The 16,051-nt window shown below is 40.0% G+C and overlaps 1 protein-coding gene across 8 annotated transcripts in view; it reads left to right on the forward strand.

The window, feature by feature from the left end:
• Window positions 1-16,051, forward strand: part of Ryr3 (ryanodine receptor 3) — a 556,303-nt gene that overhangs the window by 130,907 nt on the left and 409,345 nt on the right. For all 8 annotated transcript variants that reach the window (XR_013438866.1, XM_078049887.1, XM_040274327.2 and 5 more), the window contains exon 2: window positions 13,727-13,846. Coding sequence is in view for 7 of the 8 variants with exons in the window: in XM_078049887.1 (XP_077906013.1) it covers window positions 13,727-13,846 (120 nt within the window). In the remaining variant the exon portion in view is untranslated. The remainder of the gene's footprint in view (window positions 1-13,726; window positions 13,847-16,051) is intronic.

Raw genomic sequence — 16,051 nt, forward strand, 5'->3', positions numbered from 1 at the left:
GTGAGGTATTAATTCTTGTTGATTCACTTAAAACTGCCAGATCGTCTCCCTGTCTAGTCCCGGTATCCTCATATATTCCATGGAGAAGTATTATAAAGGCTTTGAGAAGAAGAGAAAAATGAATTGGGTTCTGTTTTAGAGGGAATTACCTAATAAGAGAGAGGCAACTGAGAGCCTTTGGTGATTGGCATGTCTGGGGTTAGTGGTGGCTTTGGAGCCTTGATGAAAGGAAAATGAAGACCTAATGCTGGATCTTTTCCCTACTACTTTTTTTATTATACCCAGAGTTCACTTGTTTTCCCCTGTGATCCATACCTGTATCAGAACATCTGTTAGCCTTCTCTCACTTCTCCCACTGGCACTACTGAACTAGGTCTATTGGGAAATCTCCTCTCTCCACTGTGTTAGTCATCTAGGGAGCTCTTAAATACCTGAACACAGCACCTGTCCCCAGAGATTCCCATTTGCTTGGACTGGGCTAGGGCTCAGGCACCAGTATATCATTTTTTTAAATTTTATTGTTTTAGTTGTCAATGGACCTTTATTTATATGCGGTGCTGAGATGAACCTAGTGCCTCACACATGCGATTTTTATGTTAAAAAGCGCACTACCATTGAGCTACAACCGCAGCCCAAGCATCAGTATATTCTTAAAAGTGCTCCCGTGATTTTTATGTCCACATGGGGCTGTGTCCCACTGCTTTACAGTAGATAAGTTTGGGTTTTTTTTTTCCTATAGACTCATGGAAATAAGACAAAAACCAGAAAAAAATAGAAGAAAAATGAGATACTTTCTGCCCCCTTTACCAGTATGTGGAGGGATTATCTGAGAGATCTGGGACATCCTTTTCCCCAGGATGAAGCTAAGACTCTTATTTCCCAAAGTCACTTAGGGGTAAAAGTTTGGATAGTTCTAGGAATAGCCATGAGGCTTGGACAGGTGAGGCCAAGTAGCCAAACCTGGAAAGCCATGCTCCTGGAGGCTGGAGAGGGCATGGTGGGGCTTCCTAGGTGGCAGGAACCTGTAATTCTGCCCAGCTACTTTCCCAGGAAATGGTAGAGCTGTGGGGCCAAGGTGCTAGAGACCTCAGCATTGACTCTGAAGCCACCAAAACCTTGGGAGTTGTAGTATCTGTGGCTTTACTTACTCTGATGTATTTCTGTGTTCTCAAGATCATGGTGTGTAATGAACACTCAATCAATATATATATATATATATATAAATGAATGAGTGAACAAAAGAAATGTCCATCTCACTTTGGGCAGTCACTTAACATGTGAGCTCAAGCCTGAATATCTACACCTGTAGAATGGATATAAAGATAACAAGAGAGAATTTTTAGGAGTCTAGGAAATACAAAGTGTTTAAATCAGTGCCTGGAGGAATCATTAGATCTGAGCTTCTGCTGTCACCCCTTCCTTAAGTGCTATGTATTCACTGATACAGAACTGATACAGAGCCTCTCTGCACTACAACCTTTAATACAGGAAGTTGCCACACACAATATCCAACTTATAATCCCAGACTATCCTTGGGAACTAGATATACTTACTGAGCTTTGCCCAGGAGAATGAGTTGAGAATTCCTGGCATTTGTCTCAGTTATGCTGGTCCTTGTTCTCCTCAGGAGGTATGTCTTATAACCCTGGAAAGTTCTTAATTTTAATTCCTAACAAAATTTTGATACTTTAGTCTATAGGTTTCTACTCGAATTTTACATACCATACTGATCGACTATTTCTCCTAACCATTATTTTTATTCATTGAACATCCATGGCATGTTTTCCATAGGGCAGATGTTGGGAGTACAAGATAACCAAGCTGGAGATGAACAGGATGTATTCCTTGCCTTCTGCATAACATCTGGAAGGGGGGATTTAAATAAGAAACCCAAGAGTTACAATACTGAGGTGTAAGTTCTTCAATAGAAACTCACAGTGGCTCAGCCTGGGGCAGAAAAGCTTTCAGGAAGGAAAGAGAAGTAGCTTGAACATCCTTGTGTTCTTGTCACTGTCTTCTTCAGTGTCCTGAATTATATCACTGTCTTTGTAGGTCACTGCTATGCAAAGCCTGTTGGAGCCAGTGCATGAAATATTTGTCCTCCTAGAATGTGAACCCCAGGAAGGCAGGCACCTTGGCTGTCTTGTTCACTCCCAGGCCACAAGACAGTCTGGCACTTAATTGAGGGTACAAATATTTCCTGAATGAATGTATGACTTAGATCTGAATGGAAGTAGAAGAAATGGGTAATTCTTTTTAAGGAACTTAGTCCTGGACAGGTAATTCATACGGCTTTATGTACCATTAAATTATGAAAACCTTCCTGTTGCCTGTACGTGACCTCATTTCCAAAGATTTACCCAGCTGAATGTCAGCCCATAAATTTCATTAAAATCCACTAACCTCATCAGGAATTCTTTTTGAAAAAGGCACAATGTTCCTAAGCTATTAGATTTGGTATGGAGATTGCTTGGTGCTTTGTTCTTGCTTTCAAATTTTACATCTGTCACTATCTTGGAGGGTTGGTGTACACAGAATATTTAGAGAGTCCCCTCTGTTGGTTATTTTAGTGTCCTTTACTTTTTTTTTAACATAAAAAAGGAAATTCTTTAAAGCACCCTGTTTAAAAGTACTGCAAGTAGAAAGAATCTCAGTAGCTTAGTTATTCCCCCCCCCAAAAAAAATAGTGGACATACTGAGGCCCATTCCTGGAGTCTAAGTATTAGAAGATCTGACCAAAAGTAGTCTGTTGATTTGGGTGACTTGTGTGGCCCAGAAAAAGAATTATGCTTCATCTTGTGAGTCACGGGTCCCAAAACAAATAACAAAAGATGAGAAATTGACTTAAAGAGTAGATCTAATGACATGCAAACATAAGTATCACTGTATAATTTTTCAAGTTCATTCCGTAGGGCCCTGGATGCTCTTCTGCTTCTGGGGCTACAGTGCTTAAGAGAACGAGATAAGACAAAGTCACGAACATGCATTTATGATATGAACCTGGGCACGTAAAGTGTCCTAGGAATGAGTTTTTTAAAAAATAAGGTTCAGAGCAACATTAGATCAGAGACCAAAATTTTTCTGGCATGACTTTTCCACCAGTCCTTGCTGCCTCTGAGGTTAGACAGTGAACATCAGGATTTGGTATAGTTTGCCAGATAGCTCCCATTCATTCTTATTCCTGGATGATGTATCTAAAGCAGAAAGAAATCAAAGAAGTGTGTGCATTTACCTGGGTATGGTCACTCACCTGGTGTTTTCTGATTGGATGGGAGAAAAGAGTACAAAGTTATAATGTTATAGTTAGAAAGCCTCAGGTAGAGCCCGAAATTCCCTGGTACCAACCATATAATTAGTTTTTCCTTTTTATGGAAGAGAAATTATTAATAAGTTGACAGCTACTTCTAGGGAAATGTCATAGGCCACTGCATTTGTTCACATCCCATAGCAGCATGTTCTGCCTGAGGGAGAATTAATTGCATATGTGAACCCTAATGGCTGTATGCCTCCTTGATCAATTTAGGGAAAACTTTCCCTTTTGCTTTTTTTCCCTGAAACTTCCAAAGGGAATAGCCATGGGAGGCCGAGTACATTTTGCAGTCAAACTCCAGCCTCTGCTTCCTTTGTCAATGTGAAAAGTTAGAAACTTTTTGCAACTGGAGCAGAAGGGGTCCTGAGACTGAGGGTGCCTCTTTTATTTCTAAGTCCCAAACATAAGTATGTAATTCTATCTGGGACCAAGGACTATTCGGACACTTCCAGTAAAGGAATAAAAGAGAAAATAAATCCCCAACTTTTTGTGATGTTGTATTTAATAGAAAAATGACTGATCCTCCATCCAGTGACTATTTGAGTGTCCACCATGTTTCAGGCACTGATCTGGGTAGTGGGGATACAGCAGGGAACAAAGCAGTCGCCACAAAGGTTGCATTTTAATGGGAGGGATAGATACAATAAATTAAAGGGTGAGTGCTAGTTTCAAAAGAAGACAGATGAACAAAATGGGAATTCATCAGGAGAATGGGGTTTTACTTTTATATTGGGAAATGAAAGAAGGCTTTCTGGCAAGGTGACGTTTGGGATAATACCTAGAGGAAGTGAGGAAGGGAGTGCTGTAGGTTCTGGGAGAAAAGTGTGTGGGTAAAACAAAGAGTTGGAGGAAGGATCATCCTTCAAAAGTTCAAGTTCCAAAGGAGAGGTCAGTGTAGTTGAAACAAAGCAAGCAAAGGAGTGCTACAGGAGAATTGTAGGGAAGTGTTTAAGAGATACAACTTGATGCTTTGAGATATATGTGTGTCATGAAATGATCACCACGATCAAGCCAATTGACATTTCCATCTCATGTAGTTACCTTTGTGTGTGGTGAGAACATTTAAGATCTACTCTCAGCAATTTTCAAGTACACAGTACATTATTGTTAATTGTAGTCACATGCTTTAGCATTTATTCATCTTCGTGTAACTGAAGCAAATTGACCCTTTGGCCAACAGCTCTGCCCACCTCAACCCTGGCAGCTACCATGGTACTGTTTCTGTGATCTTGACCACTTTATATAAGTGAGATCATGTAGTATATGTCTTTCTACATCTGGCTGATTTTACTTAGCATAATGCCCTCTTGTCCATATTGATACAAAAGGCAATATTTCCTTTTTCAAGAATATGTGATATTCTTTTTTTTTTTAAGGGGGGGAGAGAGAATTTTTTAATATTTATTTTTCAGTTCTCGGCGGACACAACATCTTTGTATGTGGTGCTGAGGATCGAACCCTGGCCGCACGCATGCCAGGCGAGCGCGCTACCACTTGAGCCACATCCCCAGCCCCATATGGTATTCTTATGTCTGAGAAAGATTTTTTATCCAACATCTGTCAATATTTAAGTTAACTTGTATCTTGTCTATTATAAACAATGCTGCTGTGAATATAGGGGTATAGATATTCCTTTGGAATATTATTTTATTTCCTCTTGATATGTACTCAGGCAGGATTACTGAATCATATGGTGTTCTATATATTTTTTTTAATTTTTCAAAAAATCTCTCTACTCTTTTCCAGAATACCTGTAATGTTACATTCCCACCTTGGGAACGGTAACTGGTATCTATCAAGTGTACAGGAGTTCCCTTTGTTCCACATCCTTGCCAACTCATCTTCTCTTTTAAGTAATAACCATGTTAACAGGTATGAGGTGGTATTTCCTGGTGATTTTGCATTTGGAGGCTGGTCTATTCTTAGGACTTGGTAGGCTATGATGAGAATTCTACCTTTCCCCTAATGAGACAGGAAGCTACTGGAGGGTTTTTGAGTAGTGGAATGAATTGATCCCGGGTTTAAAAGACGCTGGCACTGTGTAGAGACATGGTGAGAAACAAAGTCAGAGATGATTACAGTAACTGTGACAAGAGATGGCAGGAGCTGGTAGATGGTGGTGAGGATGTAAGTTGGTGCAACTTACAACTATGTTAAAGGTAGAATGGACAGGATTTCTCAGTGATGTGGATGTGAAGTGAAAGAGAATCAATATAACTTCAAGATATTTTTTATTTTCTTTTTGCTTGAGCAACCTAAAGAAAGGAGTTTCCATATCCTGAAGTAGAGGAAGAGACAGAAGGAACACCCCTGGGGGAGACAATCCATTGGACATCCTAAACTTGAGATGCCTCTTGGACATCCAAGTGGAGATATTGAATATGCAGGTGGAGGTATAAGTCTGGAATTCTGAGGAGAGGTTTAATCTGGGGGGACAAATGTGTTGTAAGCTATACAAAGCTTTTGAGTCATGAAACCACCATAGAGAAGGGTGCAGGAAAGAAGAGCACCTAAGGATTCAATCCTCTCTACCCCAGCATTAGAGAGAGGGAAATGAGACCGAAAAGGAGCTTCCAGAGCATAGGAGAAAAAAGTAAATTAATGTGTATTTCATGAATGTGTATTTCACAACCCAAATGATGAAAGTGTGAAAGGAAAGGGAAGCTTTATCAACTTTGATTCTTGGTCTCATGAAATTTCCCTCTTGCTGCACTTTGCAGTAATCAAGGATCCAGAGATAGGTGGGTAGCCATTCCAAATTTTTGATAGATGCTAAGACAAAGAAATACCAAAGGGGTAATTAAACTAAAACTAAAAGCAAAACAAAAGCAATGACAAATTTTTCAAAAAGCTGACTCTCATCCTTGGAGAGTTGGACTTTGGACTGGTTATACACATTTAGTTGATAAAGTTGGGCTACTTGCTAAATATTTGTGGGTGTGACCTCATTCTAAAACTTTACCCCAAAAGTTAATCTAATACCTTAAGTTTATAATTTATAAAGTAGGATTAAGAATATTTGAATGTGGGACTGGGGTTGTGGCTCAGTGGTAGAGCACTGACCTAGCATGTGAGAGGCACTGGGTTCAATCCTCAGCACCACATAAAAATAAAGGTACTGTGTCTATCTACAACTAAAAATAAATATTTAAAAAATTTTAAAAATTGGAATGTCTCAAGGGTCACTATAGAAGCAAATATCATCAGTCCTTTAAGAGAAATCTTTATTGTATAATTTTTATGCATAAGCATTTTTGTTAATATGATTAGTTTTCAGAATATGATTCTTTTCATAGAGTTCACAAATGTTTCTCTGTGCAGTGCTCAGGTACTATGTTAGGCACTGAGGATTCATAGGGAAAGGGGAGACTCTTAAAACTGAAAGATGCAAACAGTAAAAACTATTCATATTTGGAACATATGAAATAGGTGACCAGTGCCATTAATCTCTGTGAAGTAATCTGCAGATTGTCTTATCAATCCAAAAAGCCCATCCATTTTCTTTCTTTCTTTTTTTTTTTATCCTGGTGCTAGGGATTGACCCCAGGGGTGTTTTACCACTGAGTCACATCCCTAGCAATTTTTTTTTTTTTAGAGTAAAATGCTAAGTTGTGGAGGCTGACTGGAACTTGCAGTCCCCCTTTCTCAGCCTGCAGAGTTGCTGGAATCTCAGGCATGAACTACTGTCATTGGCCCCCCACTTATTTTTTATTGAAGAGATGATTTGGGGTAAAGCTTCAGATTAAGGTGACATCCATGTCTTTACCTATATTTAGCAAGTAGCTCTAACTTTATCAGTTCCCTAAAATAGAGCCTGATATTCAAGACAAGTGGGTAGGACATGTCTTCCCCTTTAAAGCAGCAAATGGTTATGGATTTTACTCTGCATTTGAACATGGACCGGGAGCTCTGCTGGCCTGCACGCTGTCCCGTGTGTTCAGGCTCATGAGCTTCTCAGCACTGGTGATGCGCAGATCTAACTATAGGGCTGTCATCAGCTGCCTGATGATCTACCTTAAATAGAGCTGTCAGCCATTTTGTCTTGTCCCAGAATGTTCTTTGCTAACAACCCAGAGAGAAGAGAGAGAGCCAAGGTGCCCCACCATCAGCTCAGAAATGGCAAACGTGGCACTCTGTTGTTCCAGCCGTTGGGCTGTGAGCCAGGGAGTGAGAAGGCAGCAATAGGAGGGAATAAGCAAGCTCCATTTTCAAGTTCAAAGTTCTTTGGCCAAAAGTACTTGCTTTGTCAGAGATGACCCGTGACAGTAAGATCTAAGCTGAAGGCTGCATGTCCTTGTTCAGGGACAATCACTCAACACCACCACAGGTTGAGTCTATGACTGGAGGGCCTGGCGCGTATGAACCACATAGCTTGGAGGGAATCTGACATATGATATACCTTGGATTTTAACCACTTTCCCCCTTTTTGAGCTGATGATCACTCCCTCCAGTATTGCAGTCACTGGTCACAGAAATGTTTTTATTGGCTTCAGCACTCTGGCTGTTCTCCCTGGCAATGTGCTGTATGATTTTTTTTTTTTTTTACTATTCAATGTTGTTTGACCATGTGAAAGGGCTTCAAGCTATTTTTATCAATACCATCACTATGAGCCTTAGAGACAGCAGACATGAATTCAGTTCTATTGGTAAGGTCAGTATCTTGGAGTAAGAGATCCAGTTTGGCATCATGATAAAGAAGACAGACTCCTCAGAACCCTCAGTTCAAGGTCTGGGTGTCTCATTTAAAAACTGTGTGGCACTGGGAATTCATTTACCCTTTCTGTGCCTCACCCCTTCACCAAGTAGGGAGCATATTAGTACCCACATTCTAGGGTTTTGTAAGGATTAAACGGTTACTGTAACACAGTGGTCCATAATGATTGTTCTTTAGATATTCACTGTTATTAAAATTGCGTAACTCCTCTGAGCTTTGGTGTCCACACTTGTAAAGTGGTTATGTTGTTAGGGTGACTTAAATAATCTAGGGGGACATATCAGTATAGAGTCTGATAGAGAAGTGCTAAATGAATGATATCATCGATAATAAGAAATGCAATCTAAACACTTTTGAAATGGACTTAAAAACCTCATTATCACTTTATTATGTCAGTATCTGTTCTCATTTGATTATTCCATTCTGGCCCATCAATGAAACAGTGACCCTTATGGGTGAGAGTAAGGAAATCTCTTGTAATCTGATTGTCAGTCAGTCAATGTGTTTTTGCCAAACATGCCATTCCCAGCTTAGATGAAAAAGCATAAGTTTTCTGCTCTCATAAACTTTAGATTATAATGTAAAAATATATCCATGCAATAAATTGTAATTTGGTACATAAAATACATTAGTCACCAGAGTTCCATTGCATGGGTATAACTCTACAGAGAAGATAATGCTCTGTGATGTCATGAGAATATAGGCATGGGAGCAGGGGATGTCTCCTAACCAGATTTTAAAACAAAAAACACATGCCTATCATTGGGGATTGTCAGTTCACCTGATTCGGATGTAGTAGGTGACATGGGACTGGGAATTTGGAAGTCCTCAAATGCTAGTTCGGGAAGTTTGTATTTGTTTTGTGAACATTGGAGAGAAAGCCATTGAGAATTTTCAGCACGAAAAGCATCAGGACTCTTGTCTCTGGAAATAGGCCAGATTAAGAATGCCAAAAGAGCCTGTCTTACCCTCAGACCTTCAATCTCCTTTTTATCCTTTGCCCATGTGCTCTGCAACAGGAAAGAGGCAGAACTGAGAAAGGGAAGATAACGTCATCCAAACCTGGTTTTCATAGTTGGAAATGCCATTAACACACATGGGGAAAAATAAAAGTGACAGACTGAAAAGTTCTTTGTGTGCATTGGGACATGTCAGTGTCCACAAATCCAGGATATCATTTAGGAATAGGTGGAGGTTTAGAACCCTAGAAGCCCAGGTGGCTGGAGGCACCAGTCATGTGGCAACTCCTCAGAAGCAGCTAGAGGCCTGAAGAATGGACAGATTGCCAAGGAAAGGTGACAAAGACCAGTTCTTGGGAAAGCCCTAACTTCAGGGGTCTCAGGAGAAAAATGAGATGGGAAGGATTCATCAGAAAGAAGAGCTGGGAGGACAGATTGAATATGGGAATGGAGGGTTTGAAGAGGAAGCATTTTGGAAGCGTAAGCTTGGCTGGGAGGCAGTGAGGCATGAGAATGAAGGAGAGACGAGCCAGATGTGTTAGATAGAGCTCAACAGTGGGGGCAGATCCAGCTGAGACATTTTGACCTCTTGGATTACAAGCAGGGCATCTTTATATGATCCTGAAGATATTATTTCCTAGGGACTTAAGATTCATACCCCTTACCCATAAGGACAAGGGGCTGAATCTGAAAGGTCTCGTTATTCACCCCTACCTTACTGATTACCCTCCAACTTGGCACTTTCTTCTATTTCTCTTTCTTTTAAAGATAATATATGTAGTTATTTGATATTGACTGAATTATATGTGCTCTGATTCCTACAAAAAAGAATATCTATGGTTTTATCCCAGTGAAATCAGAATTAGAACAAGCTAAAAATAAGGAAGCAGAAGACCATAAATTTATAATGGCATATAACCCCTCAGTTTTTACTTTTTTTTTCTATCAAAAGATCAGCCATTCTTACTGAAGCAGAGGAAATAAGGGGGGGTGGAGGTGGCTTCTTGGAACTGGAAAACTTGAACTTGTCTAATGGAACTAAGAGAATGGAAAAGCAAGAGAACAGTTTCAAAGAGTGGAAGAGTCTAGTTTCGATTTTAGAAATGGAATTGTTTCAGGTGATGGAAAGGAAGGTTTATCATGGTATGTTACTGAAGCAGAGTAGAAATAGTTGGATACAGAAGTTCATTTTGGACAGATGGTTCACATAAACCATAAAGTTACTTGGGATGATAGCTGAAGTGGAGTAGAGAAAAGCTGGAAGCTAGTCTTTGTACCCACAAGTTCATTATTACATAATTAATGGGTCTTTCCTTATAAAACAGTGTATAGCCATAGTATCCTAGCAGGATGCTTTTTCATTGGTAGATATAGTCAGTAGACTGAAGTTGTATTAGATTTTTTTTTGATTGTCATTAAGAGTCACGTAAATGATAAGAGAAGTAGCCAAAGATGATATGGGGGGTAGATTTTGCATACCAAAATGGAAGAGGTTTTGCACATAGATGAAGAGTAATAGTCTAAATGTAGCACCGGGACTAATGAGAGGAATGTAGGCCTCTATAGAGCTAGAAGCAAGATGCAGAAGCATTTGTAACCTCTGATTAAGGGGGGTGCCTTGGAAATGATACCTTTGGGCAGTACCCAAATTTGATTTAGAGCAAACTGAGAAAGGATGAGAAATAATTGCTTAGCAGGGAGACAGTGCAGGTCAGTACAGGCATGAGTAAATTTGGAAAGCCTGGGAACTGAAGGGGCTTGTGTTTGGTATATTAGTAGGAAATGAAAGCAGCAATGAGATCAGTTGAATTAACTCATCTTGTGACTCCAACTGAAATTTGCTGCAAAGATTTTAGTATATCAAGCACTTGAAGGTTCCAGATGTCTAGCTATTGTAGGGAACAAAGGCTGGTGCAGGCTGCCACTCCAGGTGGTGTCAGCAGCTAGGTCAGCATTGAGCATAAGGTTCCAGATGGAATCTGGAAAAAAAAAAAAAAGTAGTATTAAAAGAAGCATCAGTTTGGCCAAGAACTCCACACTCACATGTGTGTCACTCACACTGCCCAAATATAAACACATTGGGACAGGGCCGCTCCTCACAAATTGAATCAGAACAGGTTTGTTTCTCCCATCCCTTTCTTGGAATCCTGTGTTTTAAGGATATGGAAAATCTCAGAAGACAAACAGACCCCAAGCAATCCAGTGCAAGGTCAAATCAAGGTGATTTGGGCACCTTGGAAGGAAAGGGAATGGAACAAGCAGTCATGGAAAGGGACCTTGAAAGCAAACTTTAAAGGGGAAACTTGATTTCACTGATTTGTGGGAAAATGTGGTCCGTAATCAGATGCTTTTTTCTTTCAAATGCCTGTTTTGGGTTCTTGTTATTTGTTTGTTTTACCAATGAATTTTGTATTTCTCAATGCAGGGTGTTCTTGGTATTTTGGAAGAAAAAAAAATAACGTACATTGAGGACTTCTTCTTACATTATAGACCATTTAACTTCCATGACCCCGGGTTCCAAATGCAAGTAGCAGCCCCCAGTAATTTTGACAACTAAGAGTATTCCATTACTGCCAGTACTCTTTAGGAGGGTCACATCAGTTCTGGTAGATACAGGATCTAGATGGAAACTCCACACAGAATATTTCACTCCTTTCAGGCGTTTCATTGAACCCCAATTTTAGGAACAGTGATATTCTGGAGTTTTCTTCTGTCTCAATTAAAATGAGAACCTTGAATACTGACTTCACATAAGCAGAAGCTCTTGAATTTTTTTTACTGACTCAATATGATAATGGACAATGACATTTCAGTGCCTTAGTAAAACTCTTCCCCCCGCCCCCAGTCTTTTCATACATCTGCAATTTGTGGCTTCCCAAATTTCACCATAGCCCCTCACCTATTTGGGGCAGCAGCAGACATTTTTGTGGGCTCTGTTAGTAGTACCATGTTCACACTCCTACCTAGTGGACTCATTTTATTTATTGACTTGACAGATACATCATAGACAACAGTTTAAGAAACCATTTTGACTTGGTCTACCTTTCCAACACTGCTTAAGTCAACTTTTTCTCTACTGTGACTAAAAGACCTGATAATTATAGAGGAAGAAAAGTTTATTGGAGGGCTCATGGTTTCAGAGATCTTGGTTCATTGACAGCTGTCTTCCTTCCTTATTGGGGAAGAGTATGATGGAGGGAAGCAGCTCACATGATCAGGAAGCAGACTCCACTAGCTAGATACAAAATATATACCCCCAGGCCACACACCCAATACCCACATCCTCTGGCCTCACCCTACTACCTTCAGTTACCACTCAGTTAGTCCCCATCAAGGGGTTAGTTTACTGATGGATTGGTCATAACCCAATCATTTCTCCTCTAAACCTTCTTGCATTGTCTCACACATAATCTTTTGGGGGACACTTCACATTCAAACCCTAACAGACACTCAAGGACAAACCCCAATACTGTGGGGTGGGGCATGAGGACAAGATAGAGCAATGGATGAATTAATGCTAGGGAGGAACCTGCAACCGGCTCTCCTCTTTGGTCACGTTTTTAACCTAACCACACTGTAGTCTTTCTGATGTTTAACTTGATAGAGAGCATGAGAGGAGCAAGGATGAAAGCTTTGGCAGGAAAAAGGTCCTTTCTACTTCAGGCAAGAAGTGCACATATGAGTGAAAATGGAGTTCAGACTCCTTCCTAGGACCATCAGCAAGAGGAATGCTGTTAAAGCAAGCTTTCTGAAATTTTAGGAGGGCTGCTTTTGAGAATGTGGGAAGGAGCTCCCTTCCTTGAGAATTCAGAATGACTCTTCTGCCTGACCTTTAATTCATCTTTCCAATTTGAATCTTCAAGGCTTCTTTTCCCACTCCCCTTCTGTGACACTCCAGAACTTTAATCCATCATTCCCAACACATGTGCTGCCTACTGCCGATGCTTTCTTCCTCCAACAAAACATTTCTCCCACAACCTGAAGTAAGCTCTCCCTCCATTAATGTCACTTCAATCCAGTTTCTTCTGTATCTGTTCCCTTTTAATCCCATTTTACTGCTTTAATCCATATTTGGAAAGATTGCTTAGATTTATTTTTATATTCATCTAAGCATTGAAGTGTTTTGCTCAGCCATATAGACTGTATGCCTTTTTGTGTATCTCAGAAGCGAGGCCCATGCCGTGTGTAGTCCCTCCTTTCCCCAGTCAGGCTAAGTATTCTTTATCTGATCAAAATGCTCGGACTAGAAATGTTTTGGATGTCATATTTTTTTTTTCAGATCTTGGAAAATGATATATCTTTAGGATGAGATTCAAGTCTAAACACACAAATTATTTCATATACACATCTAATGCATAGGTAATTTTATATAATATTCTTAGTGTACCTGTGTTTTGACTGTGGCCCATTGTAGGAAGTCAGCTGTGGAATTTTCCACTCGCGGCCTTATTCTGAACTCAAAAGAGTTTTTGATTTTGGAGCATTTTGGATTGAGGATTTTCAGATGAGAGATGCTAAACCTGTATTTGCTTTGACTGACTTTACTCCAGAAGTTAGTAGCATTCTGATTCACAGCAGATGCTCAGTAATGCCATGTGAATATAAGCATGTGGATAAAAACTCTCCTTCACTAACAAGGTTTAAAACAAAAGAAAGGATGCGCCTGTCATTGGGGATTGGCGCCTGCCTAATTCTGAGGGAGACGGCCTCTTTCCACTCACACTGTGTCTCTTCTCCTGGCAGGAAGATGAAGTGGTACTCCAGTGCATTGCAAGCATTCACAAGGAGCAAAGGAAGTTCTGCCTGGCTGCTGAGGGGCTTGGGAATCGCCTCTGCTTCTTGGAACCCACCTCAGAAGCCAAGGTGAGATCAATTGCCTGTCCTGCACCTTTCCCTGTTGGCCTCTCTCTAGTCATTCAGGGGAGGAGACTGCCAAAGATGGCAATGAAGAAGAAAGTTGGAAGAAAAGACAGATTTATTTTTCAAACTGGAAGCAAATCAAACTCTCCTAGCCTGGGAAATGGGGTAACATAGGATCCCCCAAACAGTGAAGGAGTAAAGGTGCTCCTGTCTGTCAGCATTCTCCAGGATGCCAGGATTACTTGAGCTTGCCCTGACTGAGGAGAATGCCTTCTTTGTTATTAATTCCTAGAAATCTAAGTGTATATTCTTTCCTCCCAGCAGTCATTTTTGCACTATGGGGACTCTTGAGTTGCTTACGCAGCAAGCACACCCTCTTTGAGTTCTGACTAGGTGGATAGAGATTGTTCTAACAATTTGCCTACTGGGACCTGATGGGGGAGAGGACCATTTGCTCTGGTCCCTCCCTTCGCTGGGGCCAAACTTTTCTTCCTTCATTTTCAGCCTATGTCTGCTTTTCCATAATCTGTATGTCAAGTGGATCTGTGTGCTCAGCATTTTGGGAGCATATTGAAGTCCTGACAAGACCTGTATATCAGTTAGGATTCTCTGAAGAAATGGGACCATGTGAGTGGGTGGGTGGGTGGATACAGATAGGTTTATTCTAAAAAATTCATTCGTGTAATTGTGGCTGGTGAGTCTGAAATCTCGAGATGGGATCAGCTGGAAACTCAGGCTGAGTTAATGCTGTAGTTAGAAGCAGAATTTCTTCTCCAGGAAACCTGACTTGTTGTTCATAAGGTCATCAATTGATTGGATGAGGCGTAGCCAAGCTACCAAAGATAATTGCCTTTATTGAAGGTCAAGTGTAGATGTTAATTCTTTTCTAAAATCTACACAATACTGTCACATCAAAACTTTGATTAAATAACTGTAGTATGAACTAGCCAAGTTAACATACAACCAAACATCACATCCTCTAAGCTGTTTTTCTTAGAGCATTTTTTAAAATCAGAAAATGATTTGCACAATCACTGGAATGTCATTTCCCACATAATCATGCACAACACAAACACATAAATTTTGGTCAGGAGTGATGGCCATATCTCCCAGAAGATCCTTCCTTCATGTAGATGCTTCCCCATCCTATCTAGGACATGGATTTCTGAGGACCAGCATTGGTCAGTAACTTGTAGGACTAAGTCTACTTAAAATAGTGGCAAGACAAAGAGTTTTGTCTTTTTTGAGGTCTTAGACTTGATTTCCCTGAGCTTTTTGTTTTTGTTTTTTAGCTAGGTATTTTTCTATTCATTCTCAGAAGTCTGAGATAATAGGAAGATAATTAGATTCAAAGTCAAGAAGTTAATCTTCAACCATTAACTAATCATATGACCATGGACAAGTTTTCTCATCTGCCAAATTGGATGCAATATGGTGCAGTTGAAGGAGTGCTGGCCTGAATTAGAAACTATTTTGTAGAGACTCCTGAGTAGGGCATCAGGCAATGATTTGGGGAACAGGTTCTAGAGCCAGATTAGCAGAATTGGAATCCTGCCTCCACCACTCACCAGGTAAGTCCAGAACTTGGGCAAGTATATCTCACCTGAGTTGAGTTTCCTCATCTGCCCAGTGGGAATAAATTATTATCTACCTAACAAGCTTGTTCTCAGGATTAAAGGGGTGAATACATGTTAGTACAGGTAAATTGCCTAGCAAATGATAAGCTCTACATAATCATTGTTCAGTGTGATTTAATTTGGGGCAACCTAATTAAATTGAAACCTGGTTTCTGGTGACTGAAAATAAAGAGAAATGATATATATGAAAGTTGTAGTCCTGAACCTAATGCTACACACTGAATAAGAGCTAGAGTTGATGACAATACTAAGTAATATTGTTATCTTTTTTGGCTTAAAAAGCTTACCTTATGTGAATGGCAGAAAATTTGTGGGTCAGCTTCGAACTTAACAAAATCTCAAGCTTTAAAAATGAAAGTCTTAAAGATTCATTTACTTGTAAAATTACATAATTCTATAAGCATGACTCTATTTAAATTGATCCAACTTAAACCAGCTTAAAATATAAAACTATATATTGTGACCTAACAATGCTTGTATACCCCAGGTATAAAAATGACAATTCATATCACTCTTAAGTGCCTTAGGGATGAGGAAATATTCTAAATCCCTCTTGGCTAAATGATTCTAA

The sequence above is a fragment of the Ictidomys tridecemlineatus genome, chromosome 5 (assembly GCF_052094955.1).
Source record: "Ictidomys tridecemlineatus isolate mIctTri1 chromosome 5, mIctTri1.hap1, whole genome shotgun sequence".
In the NCBI taxonomy this organism is placed as follows: Eukaryota; Metazoa; Chordata; class Mammalia; order Rodentia; family Sciuridae; genus Ictidomys; species Ictidomys tridecemlineatus.